Genomic DNA, 27,840 nt, shown 5'->3' with positions numbered 1-27,840 from the left:
TTACTTTTTTGAATAGCTAACCTCTGCGGAACTATTGGCAGACTAACGTAGATTAAAATGTGTCACATTTATGAATTATAGCAGCACTTCAATACTATAATAAGAGGGCACTTTATTCAAGATATCGTTTTGAAAATACAACTTTAAAATTAACAAGTTCCGGGTAAATTGCGTAAGATGACGTAAGGCCGTCGGCCTGAGGTAAACAACGGTAGAACGGAGGCTAGTGACTATCAAGTTAGTTTTCACGGATCTGAAGAAATGGCAAAGAAAGCGAAGGACTCAGTGGATGTGTGGCTGTAACTCCTCTTACACTAATCAGATAGTACGTATCTTTAATCTGAAATAAGGTATGTAGCTGTGTAGCGTTAGCTTGTCGCAATTAATGAGGGCTAGCTAGCTCAGATTCAACTTCCTATTTTTACTTGGTCGTCGAGGGGTCGTACGAGTACTGAAATAGCACTGCCTTCAGCTAAAATAGCAACCTTCTAACAAGTGGACTATCACTGGATAGCTTCAAAGTAAATAGTATACAATGGAAATTCTAGCTTGAATTGCTTGTCCTCACATAACGTTGATCTGGGCCCGTTAGCAGCACTGAGCTGTCAAATGAACACCGCCAATTCATGACGATAGAACCTAGCTCGCCAAAAATAGAAATTACGAAAAATGTGTGAAGTAAACAGCAACCTCCCAACTGTCTGTCTAAATGGTACCAGAGTTAACCCATTTAAATGATGTTGTTAAAACTGAATTGGATCTTTTATGTTGTCAGTGGGGAATCTCTGTTAAGAAGGTAGGCGACCACTATTTCAGTTTCAGTTTTCAGTTGTATTTGTCATATGCAAGTTAGCACAGGCTCAACATCGCAATGAAATGTATTTGACGAGCAGAAGACAGTCACTCAGCAGAATGGTACAGTAGAAAAAAATAAAATAAAATAATAAAATATAAATAGAAAAATAGTAAGAGCAAAATATTAATAAGATGTAGTAAAAGAAAAAGAGATTTTCAGTTAACTGACGAAATATATATATATGCATATATAAATGTATGTACACACTAGTGATTAAATAAAGAAAATCTTATTGTGGGAGAGGGGGGGGCAGATGGGATATTGCACAGGAATGAGCAGTAGTACAAACTAAACAGTACAAAAGTACGCGTACGCCTGCCGTGCGGCGAGTAGGCGGGGTCTGTACTCAGTCTGCCTCGACCAAATTATCGACACACTTCAAGCAACAATGCAATCTTAAACTAATCACTACGCTCGCAGAAAATAGACAAAGGATGATCACGGGTATTTTTTTCCCCATCTGTGGTGTTTTTATCTTGTCAGTGAGTAATGACACGCAGACAAGATAAAAACTGTTGAACTGTTACAGTTCAATGGCTCAAAGTGACACCAACTCCCTATGGTGTTCGCCTGCCTAAAAGTGATTTCCGGTGGTGTTGTGCCAAAAACTGATTTCCAATGTTTCCGTGTATTTTTTTTATGTGTAATATCTTTACGTATGTTCGTAAATAGACTTCGGTGAACAGGGTTTACAAAGGGGTAATATATAGAATTAAAAAATTATCAGTTTTTCAAGTATCTTCACAACTCTGTGTTATTGTACTTACATTATAACCAATCCGGTCCTTTATCCCTACTTAAAATATTTTTACAGAACTATTGTAATATTTGCTGCCATTTCTGCTGTCCTCTTGGCCAACTTACTCTTACAAAATACATTTTTAATGTTAATGAGATTGTTTTTAACTGCAAAAATAAAGGTTATATAAAAGTCACTGCCAAAAACTGATCGTGGCTTCTACCTTGTTACACGAATGTTGTTTGTGGCTCAAGATGACTATATGTCATCCATGAGGGATGCATTTGACATCTGTTTCATATATTATAGCCCAACAAGTTACTTATAGCAGTTTAAATACGAGCAATCAATTTTTGGCAAACAACGGAAATCAGTTTTTGGCAGACAATCACTTTTTGGCACAACACCTGTATTTGCCAAAAAATGCCCGTATTTAAACTGCTGTAAATGACATGTTGGCCTATAATCTATGAAACATATGTTATATATATTTATCTTAATATATATGAGATATATTCTTAACTTTGAGCCACAAACAATATCCCCATCACCAGGTAGAAGCTGCAATCCAATCCGTTTTTGACAAAGTGATTTTTATATATAATTTATCTATCTAGCTAAACACTCTCACTGCCATTAAAAATATCTTTTTAAAGAGTGATCTGGGCCAGAGGGTATCAAAAAAGCAACAATATAACATAACATTTTTTAATTTAATTTTTTTTTTTTTAGAATGACATTTTGTTAACTTTTGTCTGTTTTTGTTTTATACTTTGTCATCCCCGTGTGAAGCACTTTGTGATCTTTTATCTAGAAAGGTGCTATATAAATAAAACTTTACTTACTTAATATTTCTGCTAATTTTCATCAGAATAAGTGTCTGTTTCTGCAAACATATTTTAAGTGGCCAAATTCATAAAGTAACTTGCAAAAGAGGTAATTTCTTTGTTTACAGTAATTTCACTAATATAAGCATAGACATCATGATCAATTGTGGGTTAACAACAATCTTGGGACACTCCCAATAGGGTTTAAAAATCTGGGACTTTCCACCAGTTGCTCTTGGAACTGAAGAAGCTTGTCGGATGAGAGGTGAAACATCTTCAAGAAATTTAAAGAAGTCCAGTCACTTTTCTTTCAAAGCTCCTTACAAAGAAATGACACATAAAAAATGCATAGAAACGTCGGAAATTTTTTGGCAGATGGTCACTTTTTGGCATAACGCCCAGCTGATGTTTTTCCTTTTCTGAGAAATCACTTCTCTTGTATGGAATTACTAAGGTTTCAGAATTTTCTGCAAAATATCTGTGTGAGTGTGGTGTAATAGAATATCAATCCATGTATGTTTAATTACATTTGTTTAAAAAAAATAATTCTGAAGTATTCAGATGTGCAAAAAATGGTGTATTAATCTATGTAAATGTATATATAAGTGCCAACTTGGTCTAATACAAGGTGCTGGAGATGTAAACAGATACACATATTTGCAGATCTGCTGTGGCTGAAGTGCAACAAAGAAATGTAAGCAGCAGGCCAGTTGGCCTTTTTAAGTTGTCTCCAGTTCTTGGGCCAAACTTTGTCTTTTCAGCCATTAATATTTATATATGCACTTATATGCACACACATACTTTAAATGCACTTCAACAGTTTTCTGTACACTTTTAAGCATGCACTTGGAGAGCCCTTAACAAATGTACAAATCTTTGTGCAAAAATGGGCTGAGATACAGTTACACAATTCTTCACATTCGTAAATAATTCTGTTGCAATAGTAACCTTGCAATGCTCATTGGGACTGCTGAGCATGGTTGAAACAAGATCTATTTGAGTCTCCTGTGTCTCTGAGTAACAGATACAACTGTACCGGACATAACAGAGGGTATATATTAAAAAAAAAGGGGAAGTGAAAATGAGAATAAAGAAGTCGGGGCTTGAAGAAGCTTTAAAGGCAGCAGATTAGAGAAACTAGATTTGTATAAGTACCATTGTAACTAAGTAACAGTCCCACTACTAATTCAAGATCTTAACGTATTTTAACGTATTTAAATGACTGATTGAAAACCAACAGCTTTCGGGGGTGTTGCAGTCTTACTAATGGTGTTGATTTGTTTGGCATTTTAAAGTAATTTGTTAACATTTTTAATGAAAACAGTTTTGTTAAGTTGTACAATTATGTATTGAATTCTACAGGTCATATCACAAACTTCTGATGGCTTTGGAACTTAATTACTCAGATTATTTCAAACCAAACTAAGCATTTTCTATGTAAATGTATTTTAGACCTGGCAGTGACATCTGGAATTCTCATCAGAATATTAAAGTGTAGGATTCTGATTTGTGGATTGAGTGGTGTAATAACATCGCATGCTGTCCTACAGGTCCATCCTTAGATCCCTGGATCTGTCTCAGCCATGTCGTCACGTGTGTTGCTGCGGCAGCAGCTGATGCGGGAACAAGCCCAGGAGCAGGAGAGACGCGAGGCTCTTGCTCAGCAACAACAGGCATCTGCCTCTCAGCTTCGGGCCACCAACTCGACTCCAGCTATCTCTGTCACTCTGCCACCTAATGCTGCCCGACCCCCTCCAGCACAGGTGCCGGTGGAGGTGCTGAAAGTAAGAGCGACCTGTTTTGTTTTAAATTTTTAGCACTGTGTGTGTGTGTGTGTGTGTGTGTGTGTGTGTCAGTCCACCAGCCCCTAACAGCTGTTTGAATGATCAGGTGCAGACCCATTTGGAGAACCCCACCAAGTACCACATCCAGCAGGCACAGAGGCAGCAGGTGAAGCAGTACCTCTCCACCACTCTGGGAAACAAGGCGATTCCTCAGACCTTGTCTCTGTCCCCCGCCCCCCAGTCCAGTTCTGCCCCAGAAGTGGCCCCTACTGCCAGCAGCGCCCCTAATAGTCCTATGGCGCTGCTCAACATCGGCTCCAACAAGGAAGAAGTAAGGGGAATTCCAACATTGATACCAGTAGTTAAATTTCCTGTGTGCGAGTTTCATTTGATGATACAGCAGATTACATAACCTTTTCAGTAGTTTCCTTTTTGGAAACTTCCAGCGCATTTTTGTGGGGAAGTTGAATATCTGTTGCTCTCTTCTTGCTCAATTAGCTTGTGTTTGCTCTGTAACAATGTGCCCGAAGGTCCCACTGTGAGGGTGCATGCCCTTTGTTGTCATACTCTCGTTGGCCTTTCGTCACAATAAGATGTTAAATACTGCACCGGCAGAATAACCGTGCCAGCACGTCTCATGCACGCATCACTGTCTTCCAAATTACGCCTCTTTAAAGCTCTCACATTGGGCTCAGATGTCTAGTGTTGCCACCTGGATTGTTTTTATACAGTGTAAATACATATTCATTACTATCACACCATTTACCTTCTGCCACGTTTGTCTCATTGTCTGTTTTTCTAGATTGACGATGTGATCGATGACATTATTAGCCTTGAATCCAGTTTTAATGACGACATCATTACGTTGATAGACTCAGGTCTTCAGCTGCCTAGCACGGTATGAAGAACTATGCATTTATTGTTCTCTCCTGAACTTCCTTTTTGAAGGTTCCTCTCCAGTTTAGAGCTTCTTCTTTAATAGTGCAGTAACAGAATAACGCAGACAGCTCCAAGTGAGTACGCTCTGTGAATGGGCGGTCTCTTTCATGTGTGGAATTCTGAAAGTTGTAAGAGCAAATATACACTTGTAGCACTCAGTTACCATTTGTCACAGAAATGTTTCATGGGCAGGGTAAAGCTATCAGTGGATACAAGACATAGAGAAGTGAGACAAAGTCATAAAAAGTACACGGCCAGGTCAAGAAGTAATCTGCAGGGAAGAAACAGGTTTCCAAAATTTCACCGCAAAGCAAAAAATGAGGATTATGGTGATGATTTTGGAGGGCAAGAAAAAGCAGCTGACTGAGGTAAAAAGGCTTTTTCTGATTTTTGAATTGGCACTGGGTAGTCTTCATCTTTGATATGCAATAGAATATAAATGGTGGGGTTTTTCTTTGCTGTTATTATGTAGCATCTGTCTGATCCACAGAAACCTGCTTTGAGTCTATTTTGAACTCACAGAACCGATTGCTCTAAATGAAAGCAGCAGCATTTGCTTCAGAGTAGTCAGGTACTATTTAAGACCTATATTGGAACATGTTGTTTGTTGTGCAGCTCCCAGGAAACCTCTTGGATGTGTACCATAGCCCGGGAATGGCAGCGCCTACTCTTACTGTCAGCAACTCCTGCCCTGCTGATCTTCCAAAAATTAAAAGGGAAATTACTGGTATAGTAACTTCCTTTTATAAACACGTGTCCTGTTTCATTTATTTATTTATTTTTTAATAAACAGTTTAGCTTTTCGTAACATGAACGCTAACATTTTGTCTGTCAGATGCAGATGCCAAAGCAATAATGAAAGAAAGGCAGAAGAAAGACAATCATAACCTCAGTAAGTCAAACCTTTGTTTGAGGTCATTTTTTTTTAACTTGTTTGAATATGATTACAATAAAAATATAGACCGCAATGCAGATTCAGAATCACAACATCCTATTTACTTATTCGTGCACTTCTGCTTAATACCAGCTGATTGTTAGAGGTAACCTCGTGTGCCTTTGCTTCCTCTCTTTGTTGGTTGCAGTTGAGAGGAGGCGTCGATTCAACATCAATGACCGCATAAAGGAGTTGGGCGCTTTGATACCGAAGTCATCAGACCCGTAAGTGGGATATTCATTTTCCACTGCTCACATGAAGTTACACTGTTTGAATTTTAATGCCTTGGGGCCACACATGCGGTGTATAAATCATGATCTTGTCCTCTGCTTCTGTTGTCTTTCCTTTCTTTACTGACATCGCAACAATGACAGAGAGATGCGCTGGAATAAAGGTACCATTCTCAAGGCTTCTGTAGACTACATCAGGAAACTGCAGAAGGAGCAGCAGAGAGCCAAGGATGTTGAGATGAGGCAGAAGAAGCTGGAGCAAGCCAACCACTCCTTAATGTTACGCATCCAGGTCGGTGTTCAGTTTTATTTATGTAGCGCTGTTTTACAGGAATGGTTATCTCAAAGTGTGTTTTGTTGTAAGATGAAGACATTAGTGAGAGAATCCTGACAATCGGATGAGGCTGTATGAGAAAGCTCCATTTTAACAGGAAGAGATCTCTAACAGAACCAGACTTGACAATGGGCAGACATCTGCCATGACCAGATTGCGGTCATGGCTTTGTTGGGTTGATGTGGTGGGTTTGCAGTGAGGTCATGATATGGCTTGATCTTTGAGGGCTTGCTAACTGTGGATTTTACAGCCATTAAAAACAAATATCTAGTATGGACATATATATGCTCTCTTGAGTTCCATCTTCTGAAGGCTTTTCAGGGAGCTTTTAGAACAGCCTTATAATAAGTAATAGAATAGTGCATCTTAGAAGCTTATGTATGAACAAGTATTTCAGCATCACTCTGAAAAAGGATGCCTCCGATTTACTCGGCAGAGAAAAGAAGGCTTTCTTAATTTTCTTGTTAAAGAAAACATTCTTGGTCAAAAATAATCGATTCTTCAGAGTGTTACAGGAGGCCAAGGTAGTGCCATCCAGACTAAGAATGCGTCTAAATAGGAATGGATCTGAATGGATGTGTCTGAGGAACAATGGTGCATATTCCTTGAAAGTCAAAGAAAATCAAAAGCCGTTTGTCCACCTTTGCTGTTTAGGTGTAGACAGAAATGTAAGCAGGGCGTGAACTGTTTGTCTTCATAAATGTAGTGACTTCCACGTCCTTGGCCCTGCTCTGTTGTTGTCTTTTCACTCATATTTTTTCTAAACAAAGAAGGTCTTTGTCTTGCTGAAGAAATGTCAGTGTAACTGTCGTCACTACTGTAATACATACAGTAAGTCTGTGAAGTGTCTGCACTCATCCTGTTGGTTTACTCAGACATAAAGTTTGCACAAAATAGGTGAAATCCACAAAATGTTATGTTTGCTTTATTTAGTTCTCAACTATTTATTTTTCTTCCTTATTGCAAATTTGGATCAACCAAAAATTCAGACTTGCTTTGTTCCATCTGTGTTTCATCTTGTTTAGACAGTTTTTTGGGTGTAAAGTTTAACACGTGGAATGAATTTTTCAATGCAAAAACATAAAAGGAGCTATGCAATATAGGAGTGCAATAGATTATGCAATAATGACATGAGTGATTTCTGGCCATCTGATTAGAAAACATGCTGTTCTTGTTTTCAGGAACTGGAAATGCAGGCACGGCTTCACGGCCTCTCAAACTCCAACAGCGTCTCTGCTCTGAGCTCCGACCCCTCTCTGCTCCAGCAGCAGTCCACAGTTCCACAGAGCAGCCAGTCTCTGGCTCCCAACACGGGAGGAGCCTCCAACCAGAACCTCCTCGGTCCGGCAGCCATTGGACAACCTTTGCCTGCCTCCTTCCTGTCCCCACCCTCCTCAGACTCTCCCGCCGGACTCACCATAAGTAGTCCGCTGGACCTGGGCAGCCTGAGCTTCGCTGAGCTCGATGACCCCCCGGCCTCCGCCCTCTACTCCGATATGGGTTTGGGAGACATACTTATGGATGACGGGTGCACTCTGTCTCCAGAGAGGATTGGCGAGCCACTGTTTTCTCCTTTGTCACCGGGTGCCTCTAAAACCAGCAGTCGCAGGAGCAGCCTTGAGATGGACGAGGACTTGTGATGATTTGCGTGTGGTCAGAGACTCCGTAGGGACAAGAATGTCAGGAAGTGCAGTTTATCCTTAAACAACTATAGCCTATTTATAGAACTGCACAACTGAACTTTAAAAAGTCAAATTTAACTATAATTATGAACAAAACTAACACCAGAAGACAGCAAATTTTTCTTTGTTTGTTTGTTTGTTTTTTGCTACACAAATTCATTATAATTGTTCCTGTTTGGAGCCAGTCAGACATCAGATGATTATGTCTGAGTTTCTGAATGCAATCTTAGTATAAAATGCAATATTGTACAATAGGGGCATGGACCTAGCATTAAGAAATGATACATTCTTAAATAGTTGTTAAGATTTCTTCAGAGATTTTAAGAGGGATATAAGGTTTGCTTGAATTTATTATATGCATATTTGTAGGGAAGAAAGCTGTGAGGTTTCTTTTTTGTGACAGGACATGTTTGGCACAACTAACTTGTCAAGAAATGCCAATATATAGCATATATTTCATGCGTGTGTGTTTTTGTTTTTTGTTTTTCTTCAGACTGACTGGAATCAGGGTTTGTTAAAAGCAGTTGCATACTCATGCGTGTTGGGTTGTATCACCAGCAACTACAGAAGGGATCTCTGTAAAAAAGTGAATTGGCACATTGTGTAGTAGTTACAGCACATTGTAAATAAGAGTCTTTTATTTTGAGCAAGTTCTTTGCACCTTATTTTATGGCAGTCTATGCATTTTAAGAAAGCTTGTGTCTGTTTTTATTACTACTACATACAGCGGACAACTAAGGCCCAGGTCGCATGTATTTGTAATAAAACCTTAAAGGCGGTGAAAAAACTTCACATGCTGCTGCAGCTAGTTAGCCAAAGCAGGATTTCTTCCAGAGTAGCTACAAATTGCAAATCAGCATATATATATATATATATATATATATATATATAATTTTCTTTAATATATTCACTCAGTCAGTGGGAATGCAGAACAATTTTCTCCTTTTACAAAAGTACTGTAGTTCATTACATTTTTTTTTATACCTGATCATTTGATAAGTAGTTTCTGCAGACTAATGTGTGTTGTCAGTTTGTCTCCATTAACTTTGGTAATCACAGAGTAATTTTTTTAACCAGTTAGCATGTTCTAATAAATATGTGGGGTGTTTTTTGTTTTTTTGTTGTTTTTTTTTTGGATGATGAAAAGTGATATAATCTAATAATGGATTCCTGCTCATTGTAGTCTGAATTCAGTTGGCTCAGACCTCCTTTTTTTAAACCAACCACTAGTCTCACTTCTGTTATAACAATGTATGATGTTTTGTTGAATGAAACCTCAATGCAATTATTATTCCATTAAATAGTCACAAACGTTAGAAAGGGTTTATTTTCATCACATGCTTACCGAACCTTGTGTACAGTTAATGAATGTGTGTTTGAGTATTTTTTTGTTTTTTCTAACACTGATGGTGCTGTTTTTAGTTAAAACAGCCAAAAATATATTTAGATCATAGCTTTGAGTGGCATTGATTGGTGGTTACAATAATTTTTTAAGCTCTCCACTGATCGTTCAGAGCGTTGGAGGTACCTTTCAGCTTAAAGCAGCTCCACTCCATCACTCAGCGTTGCTCGTCGTGTTCCCGTAAATCACAGAGTAGAACTTGTGTACTTATTCAGCTTTTACTCTTCTCCACAATATTAACCCTGTCTTAACCAGGCATATACACAGTGACTCATACTCACACCGACTGTTAACTACAAAGCAACATGTCTTGTCCCTGCAATTTGGCTTTGAGATTTTTAACAAATAAATGATTGCCATCGGTTCGCGTGTGGATGTGCTTTATTTTCTGGCAGCGGGCGTCAGTGGTAAAGCATCTGAGAGATTTCCATAGCGAGGTCCAGGCATTCTGTAGCCTGGAGGCACAAGTCGCACAGCAGACAGTCGCTCTGGAAGCAGCGAGAAACACCCAGACACCTGCAGAGGTTGCAGTGGTGCATCACCCCCAGGAGAGGCTCGCAGTCGTAGAAGGACGAGCACAGCCACCAGGCGCACCCGTTAAGCCCCCTCAGCGTGGACAGGATGCAGTCCAGTGGGTGGCAGAAGAGGCAGGCCATGAGGATTGCAGCACAAAGGTCTCGCATAGAAGAGAAGGGTTAGTGAGGAAAGATGCAGAGAGAAAACAGATACAGTGGGGCAAAAAAGTATTTAGTCAGCCACCGATTGTGCAAGTTCCCTCACTTAAAATGATGACAGAGGTCAGTAATTTGCACCAGAGGTACACTTCAACTGTGAGAGACAGAATGTGAAAAAAAAAAATCCATGAATTCACATGGTAGGATTTGTAAAGAATTTATTCGTAAATTAGGGTGGAAAATAAGTATTTGGTCACCTCGAACAAGGAAAATCTCTGGCTCTCACAGACCTGTAACGTCTTCTGTAAGAAGCTTTTCTGTCCCCCACTCGTTACCTGTATGAATGGCACCTGTTTGAACTCATTATCTGTATAAAAGACACCTGTCCACAGCCTCAAACAGTCAGACTCCAAACTCCGCCATGGCCAAGACCAAAGAGCTTTCGAAGGACACCAGGAAAAGTATTGTAGACCTGCACCAGACTGGGAAGAGTGAATCTACAATAGGCAAGCAGCTTGGTGTGAAAAAATCAACTGTGGGAGCAATCATCAGAAAATGGAAGACATACAAGACCACTGATAATCTCCCTCGATCTGGGGCTCCACGCAAGATCTCATCCCGTGGGGTCAAAATGATCATGAGAACGGTGAGCAAAGATCCCAGAACCACACGGGGGGACCTGGTGAATGACCTGCAGAGAGCTGGGACCAAAGTAACAAAGGTCACCATCAGTAACACACTACAACGGCAGGGAATCAAATCCCGCAGTGCCAGACGTGTTCCGCTGCTGAAGCCAGTGCATGTCCAGGCCCGTCTGAAGTTTGCCAGAGAGCACATGGACGATACAGCAGAGGATTGGGAGAATGTCATGTGGTCAGATGAAACCAAAGTAGAACTTTTTGGTATAAACTCAACTCGTCGTGTTTGGAGGAAGAAGAATACTGAGTTGCATCCCAAGAACACCATACCTACTGTGAAGCCTGGGGGTGGAAACATCATGCTATGGGGCTGTTTTTCTGCCAAGGGGACAGGACGACTGATCCGTGTTAAGGACAGAATGAATGGGGCCATGTATCGTGAGATTTTGAGCCAAAACCTCCTTCCATCAGTGAGAACTTTGAAGATGAAACGAGGCTGGGTCTTCCAACATGACAATGATCCAAAACACACCGCCCGGGCAACAAAGGAGTGGCTCCGTAAGAAGCATTTGGAAGTCCTGGAGTGGCCTAGCCAGTCTCCAGACCTCAACCCCATAGAAAATCTGTGGCGGGAGTTGAAAGTCCGTGTTGCTCGGCGACAGCCCCAAAACATCACTGCTCTCAAGAAGATCTGCATGGAGGAATGGGCCAAAATACCAGCTACTGTGTGTGCAAACCTGGTAAAGACCTATAGTAAACGTTTGACCTCTGTTATTGCCAACAAAGGTTATGTTACAAAGTATTGAGTTGTATTTTTGTTACTGACCAAATACTTATTTTCCACCCTGATTTACGAATAAATTCTTTACAAATCCTACCATGTGGATTCATGGATTTTTTTTTTTTTTTCACATTCTGTCTCTCACAGTTGAAGTGTACCTCTGGTGCAAATTACTGACCTCTGTCATCATTTTAGGTGGGGGAACTTGCACAATCGGTGGCTGACTAAATACTTTTTTGCCCCACTGTATGTGGGAACAATAAGATGAAATAGGATTTCACTAAAGTTTATTGTCCTTACCCTCTGCGCCTGGGTCGGTGTGAGCAGAAGTGGTTTTAAGGCTTTTTTGGCTCTTGCCCTTTGGTTTGGGTGGATGGTTCAATTCATGGACTGTGCTGGCCTCCAGAGAGGACGGCAGCAAAGCGCTGCGAGGTTTTGGCTGCTCCTTTTCCACAGATTGTGGACTGCAGATAGGAGTGACCAGAGCAGTATCTGACTTCGGTATATTTTGCATGTTGCATTTTTTGGGAGCTTCTGTGTGAGACAGAAGAAATTCCTGTGAAAACATTTTTTCAGAGGATAAAATTACAAACAAAGAACTCACAGGTCACCGTACCTACTGTTCTATGGGGGAAGACATTCGTAGGGAGGTCCACTGAAGATAATTCTGTGTCCTCAGTGGAGATCTGCTCTGAAAAACTATTGACTTCAATCAAAGATTCTGGAGGCACAGAAACAAGGAGGAATCGGGTTACTAAGCATGTGTGTTTTCATTATTATCTGTTTCATGTGAGCATACCTGTAAGGTCTGCAGTGGAATCACGTGTAACGGGCAACTTTGAGATAGCAGGTAGTGGATCGTGGAGCTCTGCTTTGTCAGCATTTCTATTGTACGTTTTTTCAGTCGTATCTGCAGATTTGAGCATGTCATCCATCGTTGCAATCACTTGAATATGTCATCTGCCTCTGTCTTTGTAAAATATGGAAAACAATGTTTAAATTACATATTTAATTAAAGATTAGCGGTGATTATTATGTTTAGATCATTTCTCCTCTTAAACTGGAATAGATGACTTTGTAATGCTGTAATGAAAAGCCATTGCCATCATTCTGTGCCACTACCAGAGAGCCAGAGTCTCTAGCTGAGGTTTTGTAGCTGTCAGTAATGAGTGGACATCTTGGGAAGTTAATCTATTATTTATCTCCATTTTAGATACATTCATAATGTAGATGAAAGCTAATACACTCATATCCTGACAGCAATATGACGAAGTGAGATCTTGAGTTTGCACTCATTAAAAATTAATTTCTTGAAGTAGTGCTTACCTTCTTTGACATTTTTCACACAGAACATTTTATCCACATTTCTGCTTTTTGATGAAATTTATGACAGAGACAATCTACAAGGTAAGGTAAGGGCACGCGAGAATAAGTAAAAAACAATGTGTCAAAAGTAACATATTTAGATTGGTATATTTAATACATTTGAAGATTATTAGTCACAAGCCATAAATACTTGAACACTGTGCTTTGGAAATATGTCAGCATCTACAAAGTCTGTCAAGTTTATTTCTCCTTATTAGCTTCATAGGAAACAAGGCATACTTACATTTCACAGCATTTTGTAGAGGACAATCCAACACGCAGCCTTAATCACATCTCTCAGTGGTGGAGGTGTAACTGCTGCCATCGTCGTGCACAATCTCTCTCACTCTCTGTCTCTCTCCATCTCTCTCTCTTTCCCTCTCTGTGAGTGTGTTTGTGTTAGGTGAGTGGGGGAGACACACCGAAAATGTAATATATTTGCTTATGTAAATAACCTTTTACGTCCTACCTAATATTAGTGGTACTTTTATACTACTGTAGTGCCTACATTTACTATAAATAAGCAAATCTTAACAAGAAATCGTGAAGCCATATTATTGTATCAGCCTATCAGTGACTAAATGGTGTGTCAACCAATGACTGAATACATATATATCTCAAAAGAAAGAACAAAAACTCAAAGTTTAACACTTGATAGGAAAAGACAGACTGCTGGGACATGGTATCATTAGCAGGGATTGTGTTAGGGGATGCAAACAAGGAAAAGAAGCTGAAGTATGCCAAGTTAATCAGGTACTGGACTGAAAGTCAGGGGCAAAAGGTTTGATGGAGTGGTGACTCCAAATTTAGTCTAAATCATCATCATCTTATGCATAGGAGGTCAGGAGAGCCGTCTACAGACGTACCGGGAGTGCAGAATTATTAGGCAAATGAGTATTTTGTCCACATCATCCTCTTCATGCATGTTGTCTTACTCCAAGCTGTATAGGCTCGAAAGCCTACTACCAATTAAGCATATTAGGTGATGTGCATCTCTGTAATGAGAAGGGGTGTGGTCTAATGACATCAACACCCTATATCAGGTGTGCATAATTATTAGGCAACTTCCTTTCCTTTGGCAAAATGGGTCAAAAGAAGGACTTGACAGGCTCAGAAAAGTCAAAAATAGTGAGATATCTTGGAGAGGGATGCAGCAGTCTCAAAATTGCAAAGCTTCTGAAGCGTGATCATCGAACAATCAAGCGTTTCATTCAAAATAGTCAACAGGGTCGCAAGAAGCGTGTGGAAAAACCAAGGCGCAAAATAACTGCCCATGAACTGAGAAAAGTCAAGCGTGCAGCTGCCAAGATGCCACTTGCCACCAGTTTGGCCATATTTCAGAGCTGCAACATCACTGGAGTGCCCAAAAGCACAAGGTGTGCAATACTCAGAGACATGGCCAAGGTAAGAAAGGCTGAAAGACGACCACCACTGAACAAGACACACAAGCTGAAACGTCAAGACTGGGCCAAGAAATATCTCAAGACTGATTTTTCTAAGGTTTTATGGACTGATGAAATGAGAGTGAGTCTTGATGGGCCAGATGGATGGGCCCGTGGCTGGATTGGTAAAGGGCAGAGAGCTCCAGTCCGACTCAGACGCCAGCAAGGTGGAGGTGGAGTACTGGTTTGGGCTGGTATCATCAAAGATGAGCTTGTGGGGCCTTTTCGGGTTGAGGATGGAGTCAAGCTCAACTCCCAGTCCTACTGCCAGTTTCTGGAAGACACCTTCTTCAAGCAGTGGTACAGGAAGAAGTCTGCATCCTTCAAGAAAAACATGATTTTCATGCAGGACAATGCTCCATCACACGCGTCCAAGTACTCCACAGCGTGGCTGGCAAGAAAGGGTATAAAAGAAGAAAAACTAATGACATGGCCTCCTTGTTCACCTGATCTGAACCCCATTGAGAACCTGTGGTCCATCATCAAATGTGAGATTTACAAGGAGGGAAAACAGTACACCTCTCTGAACAGTGTCTGGGAGGCTGTGGTTGCTGCTGCACGCAATGTTGATGGTGAACAGATCAAAACACTGACAGAATCCATGGATGGCAGGCTTTTGAGTGTCCTTGCAAAGAAAGGTGGCTATATTGGTCGCTGATTTGTTTTTGTTTTGTTTTTGAATGTCAGAAATGTATATTTGTGAATGTGGAGATGTTATATTGGTTTCACTGGTAAAAATAAATAATTGAAATGGGTATATATTTGTTTTTTGTTAAGTTGCCTAATAATTATGCACAGTAATAGTCACCTGCACACACAGATATCCCCCTAAAATAGCTAAAACTAAAAACAAACTAAAAACTACTTCCAAAAACATTCAGCTTTGATATTAATGAGTTTTTTGGGTTCATTGAGAAGATGGTTGTTGTTCAATAATAAAATTATTCCTCAAAAATACAACTTGCCTAAAAATTCTGCACTCCCTGTATGTAAAACATAGCGGATGCTCAAACCAGCTGTCAAGCATGCTGGTTTAAGGGTCATGATTTGAGCTTGTTCTGCAGCCATAAGAGAGTGTCACCTTGCAGCTGACAAACTCCTCTGCATGACAAAGTTTTCTAGACTCAAATGTGAGGCCGTTTGTCCGACAGCTAAAACTTCTCGTATATTAGGCCATGCACAAGGATAATGACCCCAAGTACAGCAGGAAATCTGCAGCATGGAAGCCCAGACCTCAACCTGACTGAAATGCTGTGTATAAAGGAATGCTTGCAATGCTTGAATTGAAGCAACAGAGTTGCAGCTGCTAACTAGTAGTTTACAGAACCAGTAGTTAGTAACTACTGGTTCTGTAAACTACTCAAACATAGAATGATTTGTGGATTGTGGATATCCTATTATGGTGATCTGAAATGTAAAACTAAATGTGATTCAGAAAGTTTTCCTTTGTATATATTACTTTGCATCCAGTGGTTAATATATACTAAAGAGTATATATTTTCATTATAGTCAACAAAAATTTAGATACATTGAAACCTCTTCTTTATTTTGTGCCATGTGCTGTCACATATGCTAAGCCTAATTCCACAACGATTGCCTGAGCCTATTCTTGTTAAATGATGAAAAACTCAAAGGCACGTTTGGGCAGTGGATCTGTGTGAAATCAGCAGCTTGCAAAACTAAATCAAAATGTGTGCTATTGATTCTAAAAATAGAAATCACAATAAAGTTCAACATTTACTAAAACCGCCATTCAGTCATCTGAGAATCTTTACTCATGAAATTATAACGGTTAGATGAATGTATATGCAGTGATTTACTGATCAATGATAAAAGGGGAGATTTATGCAATAACGAAGACTGTCATGAAAAGTATTTGGCATCTGATCTCCTGTAACCTGCGGAGCTAAGCTGTTTTACCAGCTCTGCTCTCTGATTTTTCTTTTTTCTTTTATGAAAAAACACAAGTTGTCAAAGTTATTTGTTTGCAAATGTATTTCAGAAATATCGACATACTTTTTTTAATCAGCAGAAACTTTATGTCAGTAGTGCAAAAACCTGCACTGATCTGACCTCATTTCTTCCTCATCCTGATTCCTGACCTGGGAAGGGAGAGAAATATTTGTTTTTGTTTGTCTTCTTGTTTTATTTAATTCCTTGTGGGATTTGGATCCAACACGTAAAGTATGCATATTATGTACACACACACAAACACACATGCAGCTATTACCCATTTCTTGTATTCTTGAATAAAGACATTGATTTGACACATTTAATTAGTGACCAATTGTTTTTATTGTTCAATTATTAAGAAAAAAGAAAAGGTGGGGGTGGGTGGGATGGAAAGTAAAGGGAGAGAGGAGAGAAAACCCCAACAATCCCCTCTGAGCAAGCACTAGGCGACAGTGGATAGGAAAAACTCCCTTTAAAGGAAGAAACCTATGACAGAACCAGGCTCTAGAGGGGGCAGTCAACTGTCGGGACTGGTTGGGGGGTGATTGTGAAAAGAGGGGAGGGAGATGGGAGAGGTGTTGGTAGTTAAGGGGGGGGGGGGAATTAAGCTGGAACAGAGGTGGGGGAGGAAGAGGTGACATTGGCAGTAGTGAAAGAAGGAGTGTTCTTCCTCCAGAAGAAGCAGAAGCGTTTTTTCTTTTTCTTCAGCTGCTCTTCCACGAGCACCTTTTTCTCGAGGATGAGAATTTTCAGCTCCTCGATTGTTTCGGTGTTTTGCTTCTGCAGCTTGTTGCATTTTTTCTCCACTTCTTCTATTTCAGCTTGTTTTTCTTCCAACCTTTCTTTCAGCACTTTAGATGTTGCCTCCTGTTTTTGGAGTTTTTCATTTTCTCCTTCCAGCTCAGATGCTTTGAACTTCATTTTGTTGTAAAGTTCTTGCAGGTTTTGGTTTTTCTTCTCAAACTCCTGGAGAAGAAGTTTTTCTTCTCTCTGCTTACTGACCAGCTGTTCTCTCTCTTGAAGCAGGTCTTGATATTTGTGCAGTGTCTCATCGAACTTTACCTGCAGCATCCTGTCGTTTCCCTCCATGAGCTGGAGTTGGCACTCCATGTCTCCCTGCTTTCTGTCCAGCTGCTCTTTCTCTTGAAGGATTTCTTTATTCTGTCGCAGAGCTTCATCAAGCTTTCCTTGCAAGCTTTCATTTTGTTGCTTGATGCTCTGAAGATTGGAATTCATTTCTTTTTGTTTGATTTCTTGTTGCCTTTTTTCTTGGAGAAGCTTCTCATTTGCTTGCTCTGTGCGATCAAGCCTTTTTTTGTCTACACTGTACATTAGCTCCATGTCTCGGAGCTTGGAGTGCAGCCCTCTCTTCTTCGTGCCGTCTTGCATCTTCTCTTGGAGGAGTTTTCTATTTTGTCGCAGAGCTTGATCAAGCTTTCCTTGCAAGCTTTCAATGTGTTGCTTGATGCTCTGAAACTTGGAATGCATTTCTTTCTCTTTTAACTCCTTTTGCCTTTTCTCTTTGAGAAGCTTTTCATTTTCTTGCAGTGTGCGATCAAGCCTTTTTTTGTCTACACTGTACATTAGCTCCATTTCTTGGAGATTGCTGTGCAGCCCTCTCTTCTTCATGCCATCTTGTTTCTTCTCTTGGACAAGTTTTTTATTTTGTTGCAGGGCTTCATCAAGCTTTCCTTGGAGCTCCTGGTTCTTTTTGCCCATGTCATGGAGATCTTGTTGTTTCTCCTCAATAATAGCTTCCTTTTCTTGAAGCTGGTATGACAACTTTTTTAGTTCAGCGCTCTTTCGCTCATTTTCCTCCATCAAGAACTTAATCTTCTCTGTGTTTCTGAGCGCTTCATCCTCCATTTCTTCCAAATGCTTTTCCTCTAGTTCCACTTGGTCACACCAAGGAAGAGAGGAAAGGGAAGAGTCTAGTGGCTCATCCCAAGGAAGAGCGTAGGGGTCAACTTCTTGTCCCTTTGGATTTGTTTGAGACATGTTGGGTCTGGATACAGTTACAACTGCAAAGGATCCAAATATTTCAAAAGGCTTTTCTGGCGAACGGTTCAATGCTGCACACATCAAGGCTGCGAGAAACGGACTAAAAGTCGTTGCTCTTCACCCCTATTTATAGGTTTTAAGGGTCAAAGGATCAAAGGAAAGAATGGTGGTAAGATTCTACGTGTGTGACGTCATAATTCTGTAAGGCAATGAGGTTGTCACGTGATATTTTTGGAGGAGGGCATTTTTCAACTTGGACAAATTATCAATAAAGTTTCAATCTCTGTTATTTTCCCCAAAAAACGTGTTGTCGCAATAATGTTTTCTACTGTAATATGTCATTTCTAATGTGGTCCTATGTGGTATGTTGTAGGACAGTGAAGTGTCTGACACTGACCATGTACCAGTGCCTGAGAACACTGGTATGGAGGGGGAGAACGCACCTCTTTACTGTATTTGTCGGAAACCAGACATCAACTGCTTCATGATGTAAGTATATATCAGTTTTCTATTTGCAGTACGTGCAGTAGGGGTGGGCGCTAGCTTCAGCAATGTTATCAGAGATTTTTTTTTAAAAATGAGATCTTCTATTTCGAGAAAACTACCAATAAGGATATATGCACAGATATAGAAAACAATACTATGTAACATTTTTTGATGCTTGCAGTTTGGAGGAAGCAGTATTTGCAAGTGTAACTAAATTCCAGGCAGTTTCCATCCTTCTTTTCCTATCCAGCTTTTTTCTAATTGTCAGTGTGAACCAAGGTGTCAGCAGCAGCATTATAGTGCAAAAGTAGTGACCCAGCATAGATCAAATGTAAGCACAAAAGTAGCCAAGGTAGTGTTTTTCCTGGAAATTTTAAGTGAAAGGATAAAGTAACTGCTTACCACTTAGTTTAACAATGATTAATGAAATGTAACCGTGTAACTCATCAGCAGTCTGCACAGTATGGTCACATATTAAAACTGAAGAGTATGTTGTACTTGTTGTAGTGTTTCATCATGGGTCCAGTTTTTACCCAGGTGCTTAAAGCCCTTCTTTACCCTCATGTAACACCAACAGTAATTTCCAACCACTATTTCCTGTTCCTGTCAGTCAAACAAACAGACGACAAACATCTTCTATAAACAGGAATAATGTCATTTTATCGGATTAGAAAACATCTAATCTAGCGTTGATATTACACTGCTGTTTAGTGTCTGGCTGATCTCAGTGTCACCAAAATATCTGCCCTACATGTCAAACAATGAGAGAACTTGAAACAGTAACATCACCTAGCAGCTTATTTTAATTAGTGCTAACGTTTTGTTTGCTGGCTAACATTGCTATTATTATAGTCACAGTTAATTGACTTTGAATAGCTTTATTTCAAAAGTAATTTTACAATTTCACAGCCATTTAGCTGTGTCAACTGTACATGCTGTAGGTCATAAGGCGTGCATGGATCATTTTTATAATCAGCCTCTTATCTTTTGTCCACCACAGGCTTTGCCATGATAAATTGGTCAGTTGACAACCAGGAGCCGTACACCTTAACCTCAGAGGCCAGGACATCCAGGGGCAGTGTGAACACGCACTTGCTTAAATGGGACGCAAGACGGACTATAGAGGGCCACCCCCTTGCCAGACAACCAAGTGCTGTCCCTGTCCACGGCCAGTGTGAGAAGGACTCTCACTAAAGTCAACCCACACAAAGCTGCTGGACCAGACAATATACCTGGACGCGTGCTCGGAGCCCGTGCTGACCAGCTGACTGATGTCCTAGCGGGCATCTTTAACATCTCCCAGAGTCAAGCTGTTGTGCCACAGTGCTTTAAAACCACCACCATCATACCTGTCCCCAGACCTTCCCAAAGCCTAATTCCACAATGATTGCCTGAGCCTATTCTTGTTAAATGATGAAAAACTCAAAGGCACGTTTGGGCAGTGGATCTGTGTGAAATCAGCAGCTTGCAAAACGAAATCAAAATGTGTGCTATTGATTCTAAAAATAGAAATCACAATAAAGTTCAACATTTACTAAAACCGCCATTCAGTCATCTGAGAATCTTTACTCATGAAATTATAACGGTTAGATGAATGTATATGCAGTGATTTACTGATCAATGATAAAAGGGGAGATTTATGCAATAACGAAGACTGTCATGAAAAGTATTTGGCATCTGATCTCCTGTAACCTGCGGAGCTAAGCTGTTTTACCAGCTCTGCTCTCTGATTTTTCTTTTTTCTTTTATGAAAAAACACAAGTTGTCAAAGTTATTTGTTTGCAAATGTATTTCAGAAATATCGACATACTTTTTTTAATCAGCAGAAACTTTATGTCAGTAGTGCAAAAACCTGCACTGATCTGACCTCATTTCTTCCTCATCCTGATTCCTGACCTGGGAAGGGAGAGAAGTATTTGTTTTTGTTTGTCTTCTTGTTTTATTTAATTCCTTGTGGGATTTGGATCCAACACGTAAAGTATGCATATTATGTACACACACACAAACACACATGCAGCTATTACCCATTTCTTGTATTCTTGAATAAAGACATTGATTTGACACATTTAATTAGTGACCAATTGTTTTTATTGTTCAATTATTAAGAAAAAAGAAAAGGTGGGGGTGGGTGGGATGGAAAGTAAAGGGAGAGAGGAGAGAAAACCCCAACAATCCCCTCTGAGCAAGCACTAGGCGACAGTGGATAGGAAAAACTCCCTTTAAAGGAAGAAACCTATGACAGAACCAGGCTCTAGAGGGGGCAGTCAACTGTCGGGACTGGTTGGGGGGTGACTGTGAAAAGAGGGGAGGGAGATGGGAGAGGTGTTGGTAGTTAAGGGGGGGGGGGAATTAAGCTGGAACAGAGGTGGGGGAGGAAGAGGTGACATTGGCAGTAGTGAAAGAAGGAGTGTTCTTCCTCCAGAAGAAGCAGAAGCGTTTTTTCTTTTTCTTCAGCTGCTCTTCCACGAGCACCTTTTTCTCGAGGATGAGGATTTTCAGCTCCTCGATTGTTTCGGTGTTTTGCTTCTGCAGCTTGTTGCATTTTTTCTCCACTTCTTCTATTTCAGCTTGTTTTTCTTCCAACCTTTCTTTCAGCACTTTAGATGTTGCCTCCTGTTTTTGGAGTTTTTCATTTTCACCTTCCAGCTCAGATGCTTTGAACTTCATTTTGTTGTAAAGTTCTTGCAGGTTTTGGTTTTTCTTCTCAAACTCCTGGAGAAGAAGTTTTTCTTCTCTCTGCTTACTGACCAGCTGTTCTCTCTCTTGAAGCAGGTCTTGATATTTGTGCAGTGTCTCATCGAACTTTACCTGCAGCATCCTGTCGTTTCCCTCCATGAGCTGGAGTTGGCACTCCATGTCTCCCTGCTTTCTGTCCAGCTGCTCTTTCTCTTGAAGGGTTTCTTTATTCTGTCGCAGAGCTTCATCAAGCTTTCCTTGCAAGCTTTCATTTTGTTGCTTGATGCTCTGAAGATTGGAATCCATTTCTTTTTGTTTGATTTCTTGTTGCCTTTTTTCTTGGAGAAGCTTCTCATTTGCTTGCTCTGTGCGATCAAGCCTTTTTTTGTCTACACTGTACATTAGCTCCATGTCTCGGAGCTTGGAGTGCAGCCCTCTCTTCTTCGTGCCGTCTTGCATCTTCTCTTGGAGGAGTTTTCTATTTTGTCGCAGAGCTTGATCAAGCTTTCCTTGCAAGCTTTCAATGTGTTGCTTGATGCTCTGAAGCTTGTAATGCATTTCTTTCTCTTTTAACTCCTTTTGCCTTTTCTCTTTGAGAAGCTTTTCATTTTCTTGCAGTGTGCGATCAAGCCTTTTTTTGTCTACACTGTACATTAGCTCCATTTCTTGGAGATTGCTGTGCAGCCCTCTCTTCTTCATGCCATCTTGTTTCTTCTCTTGGACAAGTTTTTTATTTTGTTGCAGGGCTTCATCAAGCTTTCCTTGGAGCTCCTGGTTCTTTTTGTCCATGTCATGGAGATCTTGTTGTTTCTCCTCAATAATAGCTTCCTTTTCTTGAAGCTGGTATGACAACTTTTTTAGTTCAGCGCTCTTTCGCTCATTTTCCTCCATCAAGAACTTAATCTTCTCTGTGTTTCTGAGCGCTTCATCCTCCATTTCTTCCAAATGCTTTTCCTCTAGTTCCACTTGGTCACACCAAGGAAGAGAGGAAAGGGAAGAGTCTAGTGGCTCATCCCAAGGAAGAGCGTAGGGGTCAACTTCTTGTCCCTTTGGATTTGTTTGAGACATGTTGGGTCTGGATACAGTTACAACTGCAAAGGATCCAAATATTTCAAAAGGCTTTTCTGGCGAACGGTTCAATGCTGCACACATCAAGGCTGCGAGAAACGGACTAAAAGTCGTTGCTCTTCACCCCTATTTATAGGTTTTAAGGGTCAAAGGATCAAAGGAAAGAATGGTGGTAAGATTCTACGTGTGTGACGTCATAATTCTGTAAGGCAATGAGGTTGTCACGTGATATTTTTGGAGGAGGGCATTTTTCAACTTGGACAAATTATCAATAAAGTTTCAATCTCTGTTATTTTCCCCAAAAAACGTGTTGTCGCAATAATGTTTTCTACTGTAATATGTCATTTCTAATGTGGTCCTATGTGGTATGTTGTAGGACAGTGAAGTGTCTGACACTGACCATGTACCAGTGCCTGAGAACACTGGTATGGAGGGGGAGAACGCACCTCTTTACTGTATTTGTCGGAAACCAGACATCAACTGCTTCATGATGTAAGTATATATCAGTTTTCTATTTGCAGTACGTGCAGTAGGGGTGGGCGCTAGCTTCAGCAATGTTATCAGAGATTTTTTAAAAAAAATGAAGAGCTTCTATTTAGAGAAAACTACCAATAAGGATATATGCACAGATATAGAAAACAATACTGTAACATTTTATTGATGTCATGACCCTGTGCCTTGTCGGCTGACTCTGTATGGCTACAAGTGTTTTTGTTGTGCTGCATCTCTCTCCCCTCCCGCGCACTGCGCTCTACCGGGGCGGAGTCATGACGGCTCCAGCCCCTGGCTCGGACACCTGCAAACAATCATCTCATCCACTTCTTAAGGCGGCTGCTGAGAGTGCTTCTTCGCTGGATTATTGTGTAACACTCGTCAGTGTCATCGCCAATCTGAGCTTTTTCCCGAGTTTCTTTCGTGCCGCAACTTACCTGTTTTTCCTCCCTGTGTCAGATTTCTCGCCAGCCTGAGGACCGCCGTTTGGTGAGCTAAAAGCCGGAGTCCGAGCTACCTGAGCTCCAGTGAAGGATTGTGTACATAGCCATCCCCTTCCCGTGCCTGTGTTCCCCGGAGACCCTCTTCCTGTGCCCCCTCACCTGTATATATCCGCACCTGGTGTCTGTGTGTAAATAAATTGTGAACTTAAGTGACGGTCTGCCTCCGAGTCTCTCCTGAGCCTGACAATTGATGCTTGCAGTTTGGAGGAAGCAGTATTTGCAAGTGTAACTAAATTCCAGGCATTTTCCATCCTTCTTTTCCTATCAGCTTTTTTCTAATTGTCAGTGTGAACCAAGGTGTCAGCAGCAGCATTATAGTGCAAAAGTAGTGACCCAGCATAGATCAAATGTAAGCACAAACGTAGCCAAGGTAGTGTTTTTCCTGGAAATTTTAAGTGAAAGGATAAAGTAACTGCTTACCACTTTAGTTTAACAATGATTAATGAAATGTAACCGTGTAACTCATCAGCAGTCTGCACAGTATGGTCACATATTAAAAATTGAAGAATATGTTGTACTTGTTGTAGTGTTTCATCATGGGTCCAGTTTTTACCCAGGTGCTTAAAGCCCTTCTTTACCCTCATGTAACACCAACAGTAATTTCCAACCACTATTTCCTGTTCCTGTCAGTCAAACAAACAGACGACAAACATCTTCTATAAACAGGAATAATGTCATTTTATCGGATTAGAAAACATCTAATCTAGCGTTGATATTACACTGCTGTTTAGTGTCTGGCTGATCTCAGTGTCACCAAAATATCTGCCCTACATGTCAAACAATGAGAGAACTTGAAACAGTAACATCACCTAGCAGCTTATTTTAATTAGTGCTAACGTTTTGTTTGCTGGCTAACATTGCTATTATTATAGTCACAGTTAATTGACTTTGAATAGCTTTATTTCAAAAGTAATTTTACAATTTCACAGCCATTTAGCTGTGTCAACTGTACATGCTGTAGGTCATAAGGCGTGCATGGATCATTTTTATAATCAGCCTCTTATCTTTTGTCCACCACAGGCTTTGCCATAATAAATTGGTCAGTTGACAACCAGGAGCCGTACACCTTAACCTCAGAGGCCAGGGCCCTATTTCAGGAAGCCGGTTTAGAAAACTCAGAGTGAAAAACGATACTCAGGGTTGAGTAACCCCGAACTGTCCAACTCGGAATATTCCGTTTCAGAAAGGCTGATAACAATTAGTTCAGTCAACGCGGAGTTGCTTTAACCCCAAGTTAAGCGCGCACACGAGGATACATAAAGCCCTGATTAGTGGAGCACAGATTAAGCGAGTCACCATGGAGACGGAGGGAAAGAAGGCGCGGTCAATGTATCTTACAGCGCTTGAGGCCGAAATTCTGATGGCAGCATATGCCGATAACATGCAAATTCCGCGGAAAAAAAGTAACACAGCCTCAGCTGCAAAAGAAAGGGAGCATGCATGGCAAAACATGGCCGACAGAGTCAATGCGTGAGTGTTAATTCAAACATTGATCTAGGGATTTCCACCCATTCAACACGTTATTTTATTATATTTTATTTTATTTTTTATTTCATACATTTTATTTTGTGATGTGATGTGAGCGCAGGTGCAACCCAACAGGCCCCAAACGTTCCTGGCAGCAAGTAAAAATGAAATATAAAAATATAGTCCAAACAGGTAAGGTGTAATTGTATTATGAGCCATAGTGTTTGGTCTGTTTGTCCGATGTAAATCAATTGCAGTTAGAGGCTACATTCATTTCCCCTCTGTAAGCACTTATTGAAATTATCTGAGCACATTACAAGTACATATTTGCTTACTCTGTATGCTCAAATGTGACCCGTTATAGCCAACAGAAAAAAAAGCGGAGGCCCGAAAAACAGGTGGGGGTCCTCCACCACCACCACTCACAGAGGCTGAGCAGTTGGCTTCCACGTTTGTGATAATGTTGGCAGCATCACATATGATCTTCACAGTGCAGAGAACACAAATTAGCATCCATTACTATAATGAAATAATTTGTTAGTTTGAAATGCTACAGGGAACTATGTACCTGTACATTAATGCTGTGGAAAGACTTCCTGTTCACATAGTCTCCTTCATTTACTGAAGGAGCAATGATTGGAATGTGAGTGCCATCTATACAGCCAATCACGCCTGGGAACCCTGAAAATAAATGTAAAATTTAAGTAGTAGTTCAAGTATCACCACATTATGAATTAAGTTTTGTTCATCCTGATACCTGCAATTTTGTGGCATCCCTCTTTGATAAATCTTGTGGGTCTATGACCGGGGAACACCACAAACGAGTACAGGAGACGTTTCAGTGCAACTGTAACATTCCTGACTGCCCGACAGACGGTAGCCTTGGAAACGTGCTCAGCGTCACCAATATTATACAGAAAGCTCCCGTTTGCAAAAAACCGAAGTACAATACAAATAATATGTACAGAACTGAGAGAATGTCCGCGATGTTCCTGAAATAGGGCCCGGGGCCCTATTTCAGGAAGCCGGTTTAGTGCAAACTCTGAGTAAGTATACCCTGAGTTAACGAAAACTCTGGGTTTTCGGTTTCACAAAGCGAGTTTAGATTAATTCTGAGTGAGTTACTATGACGACACACTCCGTGAAGCTAACCTGCCCCCTAGCAGGTTTACTTCAACTAACCCTGACTTTCTCCGCCTCTTTGTCAGAAACCTGACTGTAGGAAGTGTCAGACATGGCGTGCCCCTTCCTTGAAGAGCCAGTAGATGTTGAAGCCCAAATCCTCCGCAGAGCTCTCTGACGGGAGAGAGTGATTAGAGCGCGTTCGGACATTTTATCATTTCCTGATGATTTCCTGTGTGAACGTTACCGTTTTTCAGCACAATCTATAATTTATTTGAATAACATCCTCAGGCCTAATATTACTCATGTGACACATCGCGGACATTCTCTCAGTTCTGTACATATTATTTGTATTGCACTTCGGTTTTTTGCAAACGGGAGCTTTCTGTATAATATTGGTGACGCTGAGCACGTTTCCAAGGCTACCGTCTGTCGGGCAGTCAGGAATGTTACAGTTGCACTGAAACGTCTCCTGTACTCGTTTGTGGTGTTCCCCGGTCATAGACCCACAAGATTTATCAAAGAGGGATGCCACAAAATTGCAGGTATCAGGATGAACAAAACGTAATCCATGATGTGGTGATACTTGAACTACTACTTAAATTTTACATTTATTTTCAGGGTTCCCAGGCGTGATTGGCTGTATAGATGGCACTCACATTCCAATCATTGCTCCTTCAATAAATGAAGGAGACTATGTGAACAGGAAGTCTTTCCACAGCATTAATGTACAGGTACATAGTTCCCTGTAGCATTTCAAACTAACAAATTATTTCATTATAGTAATGGATGCTAATTTGCGTTCTCTGCACTGTGAAGATCATATGTGATGCTGCCAACATTATCACAAATGTGGAAGCCAAGTGCTCAGCCTCTGTGAGTGGTGGTGGTGGAGGACCCCCACCTGTTTTTCGGGCCTCCGCTTTTTTTCTGTTGGCTATAACGGGTCACATTTGAGCACACAGAGTAAGCAAATATGTACTTGTAATGTGCTCAGATAATTTCAATAAGTGCTTACAGAAAGAAAATTAATGTAGCCTCTAACTGCAATTGATTGACATCGGACAAACAGACCAAGCACTATGGCTCATAATACAATTACACCTTACCTGTTTGGACTATATTTTTATATTTCATTTTTACTTGCTGCCAGGAACGTTTGGGGCCTGTTGGGTTGCACCTGCGCTCACATCACATCACGTCACAAAATAAAATGTGTAAAATAAAAAATAAAATATAATAAAATAACGTGTTAAATGGGTGGAAATCCCTAGATCAATGTTTAAATTAACACTCACGCATTGACTCTGTCGGCTTTGTTTTGCCATGCATGCTCCCTTTCTTTTGCAGCTGAGGCTGTGTTACTTTTTTTCCGCGGAATTTGCATGTTATCGGCATATGCTGCCATCAGAATTTCGGCCTCAAGCGCTGTAAAATACATTGAC

General features: G+C 40.6%; 5 protein-coding genes across 5 annotated transcripts; 2 read left to right on the top strand and 3 right to left on the bottom strand.

The window, feature by feature from the left end:
- Nucleotides 1–160: 160 nt before the first annotated feature.
- tfe3b (transcription factor binding to IGHM enhancer 3b) lies at nucleotides 161–10,090 on the top strand. The gene is made up of 9 exons (XM_040003104.1): nucleotides 161–325; nucleotides 3,973–4,206; nucleotides 4,313–4,537; nucleotides 5,009–5,104; nucleotides 5,761–5,872; nucleotides 5,981–6,037; nucleotides 6,228–6,303; nucleotides 6,454–6,601; nucleotides 7,825–10,090. The coding sequence occupies exons 2-9, from the start codon at nucleotides 4,006–4,008 to the stop codon at nucleotides 8,281–8,283; spliced, it is 1,374 nt and encodes a 457-aa protein (XP_039859038.1). The 5' UTR covers nucleotides 161–325; nucleotides 3,973–4,005; the 3' UTR covers nucleotides 8,284–10,090.
- Nucleotides 10,091–10,128: 38 nt separating this feature from the next.
- On the bottom strand, nucleotides 10,129–12,913 carry si:dkey-245f22.3 (uncharacterized protein LOC492819 homolog). The gene is made up of 4 exons (XM_040002950.1): nucleotides 12,620–12,913; nucleotides 12,437–12,541; nucleotides 12,121–12,354; nucleotides 10,129–10,403 (listed from the first exon to the last, which is right to left on the bottom strand). The coding sequence occupies exons 1-4, from the start codon at nucleotides 12,753–12,755 to the stop codon at nucleotides 10,129–10,131; spliced, it is 750 nt and encodes a 249-aa protein (XP_039858884.1). The 5' UTR covers nucleotides 12,756–12,913.
- A 4,072-nt stretch (nucleotides 12,914–16,985) lies between these two features.
- LOC120715868 (trichohyalin-like) lies at nucleotides 16,986–19,097 on the bottom strand. The gene has a single exon (XM_040003103.1). It carries the CDS (start codon nucleotides 18,660–18,662, stop codon nucleotides 17,184–17,186), a length of 1,479 nt encoding a protein of 492 aa, XP_039859037.1. The 5' UTR covers nucleotides 18,663–19,097; the 3' UTR covers nucleotides 16,986–17,183.
- A 2,122-nt stretch (nucleotides 19,098–21,219) lies between these two features.
- On the bottom strand, nucleotides 21,220–23,099 carry LOC120715858 (protein FAM184B-like). The gene has a single exon (XM_040003093.1). It carries the CDS (start codon nucleotides 22,893–22,895, stop codon nucleotides 21,417–21,419), a length of 1,479 nt encoding a protein of 492 aa, XP_039859027.1. The 5' UTR covers nucleotides 22,896–23,099; the 3' UTR covers nucleotides 21,220–21,416.
- Nucleotides 23,100–23,113: 14 nt separating this feature from the next.
- cxxc1b (CXXC finger protein 1b) lies at nucleotides 23,114–24,884 on the top strand. Its single transcript, XM_040003096.1, has 4 exons — nucleotides 23,114–23,303; nucleotides 23,518–23,683; nucleotides 23,763–23,792; nucleotides 24,827–24,884. The coding sequence occupies exons 1-4, from the start codon at nucleotides 23,239–23,241 to the stop codon at nucleotides 24,836–24,838; spliced, it is 273 nt and encodes a 90-aa protein (XP_039859030.1). The 5' UTR covers nucleotides 23,114–23,238; the 3' UTR covers nucleotides 24,839–24,884.
- The last annotated feature ends 2,956 nt before the right edge of the window (nucleotides 24,885–27,840 follow it).

Source organism: Simochromis diagramma, unplaced genomic scaffold, assembly GCF_900408965.1.
Source record: "Simochromis diagramma unplaced genomic scaffold, fSimDia1.1 OVJJ01000646.1, whole genome shotgun sequence".
NCBI lineage: Eukaryota > Metazoa > Chordata > Actinopteri > Cichliformes > Cichlidae > Simochromis > Simochromis diagramma.
The sequence above is the reverse complement of the archived record's forward strand: the minus strand, read 5'-3'. Positions and strand labels throughout refer to the sequence as shown.